Below are 9,030 nucleotides of genomic sequence, written 5' to 3' on the forward strand. Positions count from 1 at the left end.
AAACATGCCCCCTCCCCCGCCTTCGCGGGTGACTCCGCCCCCCTCGGGGGTGACTCCGCCCCCGAGCAGCGCCGTCCTCCAGGCCGGGAGGGGCCGCTCTTCCCCCAGTTACTTACTGGGGTTAACTGGGCCGGACCCACCCCCCCCCCCCCCCCCACCCCGACCCAAACTAAACGTTTATTTTTATTATTATTATTATTTTTATTATTTATTTGTTACAAACAAACAAAATCGCCAAAAGAGAAAAGGGGGCGGGGGGGAGGGAAGGGGCCTCGACTCCCGCGAGGCGCCAAAACCAACCGGAACGGGCAAAAATCCCCTTCCAGCCCCAAAAACGAACCCCGCCCCTCCCCCCCCAGCCCCCCAACGACACCCCCCCCCCCTCAAGGGGGGGGATGGGTGGGTGTTTGTGTGTGTCCCCCCCCCGCCGTCACCCATTCGGTGACCGGAGGAGGCGAGGTGTTCGGCGAGGCTGGGTACCTGTCCCGGAGAGGTGGTGGTGGTTTTGGGTCAAAACCATCGGATTTAGGTCCAGCAAGGGGCGGGGCTCAGTGGCAGCACCCCCCGCAGTGCCCCCCCCCGGGGTGGGGGTGGCTCTCCCCGAACTTGGTCCGGCGGCTGAGGATCTCGTAGGTGGAATCGTCCCCGCAGCAGCCGGAGACGCTGGGGGAGGTGGCGTCCACCTCGAACCTGGGGGAGAGGAAGGGGTTAACAGCGTCACCGTCACCCCCACACCCCCCCCCCCCCCCCCCCGCACCCCCCCCCCGCGTCACCCCGACACCCCCCCCCCGCGTCACCCTCCCTGGCTGGCGCGGGGACGGGAGGTGACGGCGGAAGGGGGGAAAACACCCGGAAAAGGGGAAAAACACCCTAAAAAACACCCGGGCGAAGGGTTGAACACACCTGGGCAAGGGGTGAAAAAGGAAAACACACCTGGAAAATGGGGTTACAGCGCTAAAAAAGGCATAAAAACCCTCTAAAAATAGATGGAAAAAATAAAAAACACCTGGAAAAGAGGGGGGAACACCTGGAAAACAGGTTAAAACACCTGGGGAGGGGGTTAAAACAGCCTAAAAACAGCTGGAAAAGGGATTAAAATGAAAAAACACGATAGAAAAGGGATTAAAAAAATCCCTAGAAAAGGGATTAAAAAAAAGCAACAAAAAAACTAAAAATAGATGGAAAACAGGTTAAAGAAAACACATGGAAAAGGGGGGGGGGAACACCCTAAAAACACCCGGAAAAGGGGTTTAAAAATGAACAAACAAAAGGAAACAGAAAAGGGATTAAAAAAAAAAAATCGCTAGAAAAGGGATTAAAGCAACCCAGAAAAGGGATTTTTTAAAATAAAAAAAAAAAGCTGGAAAAAGAGACTAAAAAAAAACGGAAAAAGGGGGGGAACACCCAGAAAGCAGGTTAAAAAACACCTGGAAAAGGGGGTTAAAAACACCCTAAAAATACCTGGAAAAGGGATTTAAGGAAAAAAAAAACAACAACAGGAAACAAAAAACCAGAAAGGGGATAAAAAAATCCCTAAAAATGGGATTAAAAACCACCCAGAAAAAGGATTAAAAAAAAAAAAATCAGAAAAGGGGCTGAAAAACACCCTAAAACACTGGACAAGAGGTAAAAAACACCCCCGGAAAATGCAGTTAAACACCCCATAAACACCCAGAAAAGGGGCAAAAATACAACCCAAAAAAGGAGATTAAAACACCCCCAAAAAAACGGAAAAGGGGCTAAAAAATCCCCTGGAAAAGGGACTAAAAACTCCCAGAAAAGGGGCCAAAAAACCACCCTAAAAACACCCGGGAAAGGGGTTTTAAAACAGCCCCCAAAACACCCAGAAAAGGAGCTGAAAATCCCTCAGAAAAGGAGTTGAAAACACCTGGAAATCAGCTGGAAAAGGGGTAAAAATAAAAACAGAAAAGGGGTAAAAAAAAATTGGAAAAGGGGCTAAAAACCCCTCAGAAAATGGGTTCAAACCCCTCAGAAAAGGAGCTAAAATCACCTCAGAAAAGGGGTTCATACCCCCCAGAAAAGGGGCAAAAGCCCCTCAGAAAAGGCTAAAAAAAACTGAAAAGGGGTTAAAAACCCCAGAAAAGGGGCACAACTCTTCAGAAAAGGTGCAAAACTCCTCAGAAAAGGGGCTAAAAAAAAAAACCCCACAAAAAAACACCACAGAAAAGGGGCTCAAACCCAGAAAAGGGGGCTAAAAAAACCCCGGAAAATGGCGGCAAAATGCCTCAGAAAATGGGGCTAAAAACCCCCATAGAAAATGGGTTCAACCCCCCCGGAAAAGGGGCTAAAAACCCCTCAAATGGGGCTACAAATAATCTGAAAATGGCTTAGAAACCCCAGAAAAGGGGCAAAACTCCCCGGAAAAGGGGTAAACACCCCTCTAGGAAAAGGGGCTAAAATAACACAGAAAAGGGGAAAAAAAACCCTCAGAAAGGGAGGGGAGGAGGGGAACAACAGAAAAAGGGGGCTAAAAATCCCTCAGAAAAGGGGTTCAAAGCCCTCCAGAAAAGGGGCTAAAATCCCTCAGAAAATGGGTTAAAAACCCCAGAAAAGGGGTAAAACTCCTCAGAAAAGGGGCTAAAAAGCCCCCTGGAAAAGGGGCTCCAAAAAACCCAGAAAAGGGACTAAAACCCCCTGGAAAAGGGGGGATAAAACTCCCCAGAAAATGGGGGAAAAATGCCTCAGAAAAGGGACTAAAAACCCCAGAAAAGGGACTAAAAACCCCCAGAAAATTGGTTAGAAAAAACAGAAAAGGGGAAAACCTCCTCAGAAAAGGGGCAAAGCAGCAGAAAATGGGTTCATCCTCCCCAGAAAAGGGGCTAAAATCCCTCAGAAAAGGGGCTAAAAACATCTCGGAAAAAGGGCCAAAAACCCTCAGAAAATGGGTTAAAAACCCCAGAAAAGAGGCAAAACTCCTCACAAAATGGGCTAAAAAGCCCCTGGAAAAGGGGCTAAAAAAACCTGGAAAAGGGACAAAAACCCCTCAGAAAAAGGGGGATAAAACCCCCCAGAAAATGGGGGCAAAACGCCTCAGAAAAGGGAATATAAACCCCCGGAAAAGGGGCTAAAAATCCCTCAGAAAAGGGGCTGAAACCCGTCAGAAAATTGGTTAGAAAAACCAGAAAAGGGGCAAAGCTCCTCAGAAAAGGGGTTAAAAACCCCTCAGAAAAGGGGTTCAAACCCCCCCTGGAAAAGGGGCTCAAAAAAACCCAGGAAAGGGACTAAAACGCCCTGGAAAAGGGTGGGATAAACCCCCCGCTGGAAAATGGGGGAAAAACACCTCAGAAAAGGGACTAAAAACCCCCAGAAAAGGGACTAAAAACCCCCAGAAAAGGGACTAAAAACCCCCAGAAAATTGGTTAGAAAAACCAGAAAAGGGGCAAAACTCTTCAGATAAGGGGCGTCAAAAAAAACCCAGAAAAGGGACTAAAACCCCCTGGAAAAGGGTGGGATAAACCCCCCCGGAAAATGGGGGGAAAACGCCTCAGAAAAGGGACTAAAAACCCCCAGAAAAGGGACTAAAAATCCCTCAGAAAGTTGGTTAGAAAAACCAGAAAAGGGGCAAAACTCCTCAGAAAAGGGGCTCAAAAAAACCCAGAAAAGGGACTAAAACCCCCTGGAAAAGGGTGGGATAAACCCCCCCGGAAAATGGGGGGAAAACGCCTCAGAAAAGGGACTAAAAACCCCCGGAAAAGGGACTAAAAACCCCTGGAAAATTGGTTAGAAAAACCAGAAAAGGGGCAAAACTCCTCAGAAAAGGGGCAAAACTCCTCAGAAAATGGGTTCAAACCCCTGGGAAACGGGGCTCTCCCCGGGCCCTGGCGCCGAGGGGGGGGACCCGAGCACCCACCTCTCTCGGCTGCCCCTGCCCCGCCTGCCCGCGTCGCCCGGCCCCGGCACGTTGCCAGCGCACTGAAAAGACAGTCGTGCGAACAACGTGTTACAGACGGACGGACGGACAAACCCCCCTCCTCCTCCTCCCCCCTGCCCCAGGCTGGAAAAACGGGGTAAAACCAAGCAAATTTGGGTGTTTTTGACGCTTACTGGAGTGCTTCTCGGAAGAACTGGTAGGCGCCGTGGTTGTGTTTAAACACCGTCAGCATCACCTTCTTCATCTGCGTGCTGGGGAGGGGGCGAGAGACGGGGAAAGGGGGGGCTCAGCCAGGGGTCAGCAGCCCCAAAACCGCCTGGTTTTCCCCCAAAAAGAAGCCGTCGGTTGTCACCTGTTGGCCACCAGCTGGAGGATCTGTAGGAGGAACTTGCCCAGCCCTCGCCGCCGGACCCGGCTCTCCAGCTGCACCTCGTAGCTGCGGGGATAACCCCCCCCCCCCCCCGCCACGGCGTTATAAAGTGCGGGAAACCCTTTTTTGGCTTTTTTTACCCCATTTTTGGGGGTACTCACCAGTAGAGAACCTCATCGCCGCACTCGACATCGAAGCGGAAGTGGGAGAAGGCGACGGGGCCGGCGCTGGGCTCGCGGGCGATCAGGTACCAGGCTCGGTCGTCCTGCAGCTCCTCCCGCTTCTCCCGCTCCTTCCAGCCCCACTCGCTCTGCTCGTACCTGCCCGTTTGGGGTGAAAAATAAAGATTTTGGGGCAAAAGCCACCAATGATTGGGGGGAAAAATCCCCACAATGATTTGGGGGAAAAAAAAAAAACCAAATCCCAATGATTTGGCAGGGCAAAACACACCCCCCGACCATTCTGGGACAAAAAGACGTAACAGTCTTGGGGCAAAACCATGAATTTTGGGGGAAAAACACCTCCCCCAACAATCCTGGGGGGCAAACCCCAAACCCCAACAATTTGGGGGGGAAAAAAACCCCACCCCAACCCCCAAAACACCCCCCCAACCATCTGGAGGAGAAAGGAAATTCCCGATCATTTGGGGGAGCAGAGAAAACCTCAATGATTTTGGGGGAAAAAAAAAATAATTGGGGGGGAAAAAAAAAAGGAAAAAACCAAAATAATTTCGGGGCAAAAAGAAAAAACCAAACAATTTCAGAAAAGAAACCCAACTATTTCAGGGGAAAAAAAACAAACAATGATTTTTTGGGGAACAAAAACAAACAATGATTTTTTTGGGGGGAAAAAACCCAACGATTTCAGGGCAAAACCAAAAAAAGCCCAATGATTTTTTTGGGAAAGAAAAATGATTTGGGGAGCAAAAAACCCCAATGATTTCGGGGAGCAAAACCAAAAAAACGCAACGATTTCATGGTAAAAAAAACCCAAACAAACAATTTGGAGGAGCAAAAAAAACACCAATGATTTTTGGGGAAAAAAAAAAATCCAGCAATTTCAGGGAGCAAAACCAAACCACCAACAATTTCAGGAAAAAAACCAAACAAACCCAAAACCAAATATTTTGGAGGAAAAAAACCCAATGATTTGGAGGGGCAAAAAAAAATCTCCAACTTTTTTGGGAGAAAAAAACCGCCCCAACAAATTTTGGAGGGGAAAAAAAAAAGAAAACCCAACAATTTTAGGGCAACAAAAAAGAAAACTCAGTGATTTTGCGGCAAAAAAAATTAGAAAATCCAAGGATTTTGGGGTGCAAAATCAAAACCGCAATGATTTCAGGGCAAAAAAAAACCAACAACAATTTCGGGGAGCAAAAATCTCCACTGATTTCAGGGAGCAAAAAAAAAAAAACCCCAATGATTTGGGGAGCAAATAAAAGAAAACTCAACGGTTTTGGGGAGAAAAAAACCCAAAGATTTTGGGGAGCAAAACCAAAACCTCAACAATTTCGGGGGAAAAAAACCCAATGATTTTGTGGAGCAAAAAAAAACCAAAAAACCCAATGATTTTGTGGAGAAAAAAAAAACACAAAGATTTTGGAGGAAAAAACCCAATGATTTAGGGGAAAAAAACCCCAAACCAACGATTTGGGGGCAAAAAGAGAAAATCCAACAATTTTGGGGCGCAAAACCAAAAACCCAACGATTTTGGGGCGGAGGGGGAAACCCCACAACGATTTCAGGGAACAAAAACCTCCCCTGATTCCAGGGAGCAAAAAAAAAACACCCAACAATTTGGAAGAGCAGAGAAAACCCCAATGATTTGGGGAAGCAAAAAAACCCCAACAATTTGGGGGAGAGAAAAAAAAACCACAATTTGGGGGAGAAAAAAACCAAACACAATTTGGGGGAGAAAAAAAAACCCTCAACGATTTGGGGGAGCAAAAAAAACCCCACGATTTGGGGGGAAAAAAAAAACAACACAATTTGGGGGAGCAAAAAAAACCCCACAATTTGGGGGAAAAAAAACAAACCACAATTTGGGGGAGCAAAAAAAAACCCCAACGATTTGGGGGAGAAAAAAAACCCCAATGATTTGAGGGAGCAAAAAAAAACCCCAAGGATCTGGGGTCGCAGGAGGCAAGGGTTTCCCCAGGGAGCCCGGGAAGCGGCTGGACCATCCCTGAGCCCTCCCGGCACGGCGCCAGGATCTCGGCGCTACGGCGGCGCGGCGCCGACGGAGCGCGACTCACAGCGTCTGCATGTTGGCCTTGGTCAGCTCGAAGGCCCACTCGAGGGTGGCGGGCTCCAGCCCGGAGACGCGTTTGCACTCGATGGCGACGTTCAAACTGCGGGAGATGCCGGGAGGGAAACGGCGTCGGCACCGGGGATACGCCGGCGGCGCCGGGAACGGCCTCGGTGACACCGCGACGGGCAACACTCACCCGTTCCGGTCGTATTTCTTAAAAACCGGGAAAGCTTCGAGGGGATCTTCGAGCTGGAAGAAACCAAAGAGCACCCCGAAAAACAAGCGGGGAGGGTTTGCTCCCACCCGCCAGGCCCTGCTCTGCGGCGGGGGAGGGGTTTTTTCACCGATTCTGTGGGTTTTTACCCCGTTTTTTCACCCCGCCAGCAAGGGGGACACTCACTTTGTTGGCAGCTTCCACCTTGGCGCAGACGGCGTCCATGGCCGCTCGCTCCTCCAAGCGCTTTTGCTTCTTCTCCTTGGCTTTGCTCGACTTCCTCTGCGGCGAGAAGCATCCAAAGAAAAGCAGATTTTCCCTAAATCTGGGTTATTTTAACAAATAACGAAGCTCCACCCACCAACAGCGGGAAAGTTTGGCCCGGAAATTAATAAGAATTAAAGCCCGCAGAGAAAAAATTAAGCACGTTGTAGGTGAAGAGCGGAGTTTGCCACAAAATCCTCGCAAAAAAGTGATTTTTGGGTAAAAAACCAGCGTTTTGAGGAGCACGCTGAACCCTCCCAGTCCCCGTGGGTCGTTACCGCTGCGGTAATGAAATTAGCGGGGTTTTGCCCCTGAATCTTTGGTGTTTTAACGAAGCTGGCGCTCGTTAGGCAGGCTGGGACGGGGAGGTGGCACCCAGCAGCATTCGCATGAAGTTATCGCTTTTAAGCGCTTCTGGTTCTTGAATTTTAGGAGTCCGCCGCCAGAAATAACCCAAACGTGGGGGATTTTACCCCAAAATGAGGGAGGGGAGCCCCACAATCCCACTGGGATCCCTCCAGATCCCCGGCGAATCCCAAAGACCCGCAAGGTGTCGAAAGGGATCTGAGGATTCCTGAGCTTCGCCTCCACCAAAACTAAGTTAAAAACAGCCCAAAAATCAGTATTTTACAGGAAAAACGCTGATGCAGGTGGTTTGGGGAGTGGGACAGGCCAGGCCTCCCCCCAGAAATGCACCTGTCGGCATTTTGGGGGGAAATTAAGGGGTTTTCGAGAGTTGGAGCAGTGTTTATTTCCCTACCACCTGCTGCTGGCTGGGATGCAGACCGTAAAAGCTCCAGTTTTGGCTTGTTTTGGGGAGAAAACATGCAGGTTTTCTGACGGTTGGGGTCCACGGTTAGAGGGGAGGCAGGGTGAGGTCTCTGGGATCTCCCAGTGTCCCTGAATCCCCCCCCCCCCATAGGGACCCCCAAAACCCTTGGGGCCTCTGAATGCACCCCAAACACCTGCCAGCCCCCCAAACCTCCCTCTCTCCCCACAGTCCCCCCAATACCCCACCTCAGAGACCCCTCCATCCCCCTAAACAGCCCCAAACCCCCCCTCAACGACACCACCCCCCCCTTCGGCCCTCCTTAACCCCCTCTGCGGAGGCCCAAGCCCCTCGGGGAGCACCAAATCCCCTAAAAGGGCCCCAGATCTCCTCAGGGAGCTTCAAATCCCCTCAGAGGGTCCCGCATTTCCTCATGGGAGCTTCAGTTCCCCTCAGAGGAGCCTCAAGTCTCCATGAAAGGTCCCAAAGCCCCTCAGAGGGTCCCAATTCTCCTCACAGGAGCCCCCAGTAGCCTCAGAGGACCCCAAGCCTCCTCACAGGAGCCCCAAATCCACACAAAAGGTCCCAAATTCTCCTCACAGGAGCCCCCAACCCCCTCAGAGGGCCCCAAGTCTCCTCACAGGAGCCCCAAATCTCCACAGAAGGTCCCACATTTCTTCCTAAGACCCCAAATCCCCTCACATGAGCCCCCACTCCCCTCACAGAGCCCCAAATGCTCTGATAAGAGCCCCGAATGCCCTCAGATGGCCCCAAATCCCCACGAAAGGTCCCAAATCTCCACGCAGGAGCCCCCAGTTCCTTCGGAGCGTCCCAAATCACCTCACAGAAACCACATATCCCCTCACAGAAGCCTCCCCTGTCCTCTGAAGATGACCCAAAATCCCCTCAGGAGCCTCAAAGGCCCCCCCCCTCTCCCCTTTTTCCTCAGGACGAGCTACCCCCAAGGCCACGGCCCGACCCCCACTCACCCCCATGGCGGCGGCGAGCGCGGCCGCGGAGGCTCCTCACAGCGCGGGGGCGCGGAGGAGACTGAGGGGGGCGCGCGCGGGAGCGCGCCCTATATAAAGGGGGGGGAGGAGGAGCGCGAGGCGCGCGAGCCTGCGGCCGGCCCGCGCCAGTGCGCCTGCGCGGGAGGGAGGGGGCGGAGCGCGCATGCGCGTTATCGCGAGCTGGGGGGGCGTGAGGGGACGCGCATGCGCCGTAACGGACGGGGGAGGTAGCGCGTGGCGGCTCCCTCGGGCGCGAAGGCG

The 9,030-nt window shown here is 51.4% G+C and overlaps 1 protein-coding gene across 2 annotated transcripts; it reads right to left on the reverse strand.

The window, feature by feature from the left end:
• Nucleotides 1–405: 405 nt before the first annotated feature.
• On the reverse strand, nt 406–8,900 carry NAA40 (N-alpha-acetyltransferase 40, NatD catalytic subunit). Of its 2 annotated transcripts, XM_087773086.1 has the most exons (9): nt 8,749–8,900; nt 6,913–7,008; nt 6,709–6,761; nt 6,517–6,612; nt 4,424–4,582; nt 4,245–4,328; nt 4,066–4,143; nt 3,872–3,933; nt 406–690 (listed from the first exon to the last, which is right to left on the reverse strand). In XM_087773086.1, exons 1-9 carry the CDS (start codon nt 8,752–8,754, stop codon nt 431–433), a joined length of 894 nt encoding a protein of 297 aa, XP_087629212.1. In that variant the 5' UTR covers nt 8,755–8,900; the 3' UTR covers nt 406–430. The 2 variants fall into 2 exon arrangements, with proteins under 2 accessions (XP_087629212.1, XP_087629213.1); XM_087773087.1 differs by lacking the exon at nt 3,872–3,933 and having other exon boundaries at nt 415–690.
• Between the last annotated feature and the right edge of the window lie 130 nt (nt 8,901–9,030).

Source organism: Nipponia nippon, unplaced genomic scaffold (genome assembly GCF_047370975.1).
Source record: "Nipponia nippon isolate SJK-2023a ecotype South Korea unplaced genomic scaffold, ASM4737097v1 scaffold_38, whole genome shotgun sequence".
Taxonomy (NCBI): domain Eukaryota; kingdom Metazoa; phylum Chordata; class Aves; order Pelecaniformes; family Threskiornithidae; genus Nipponia; species Nipponia nippon.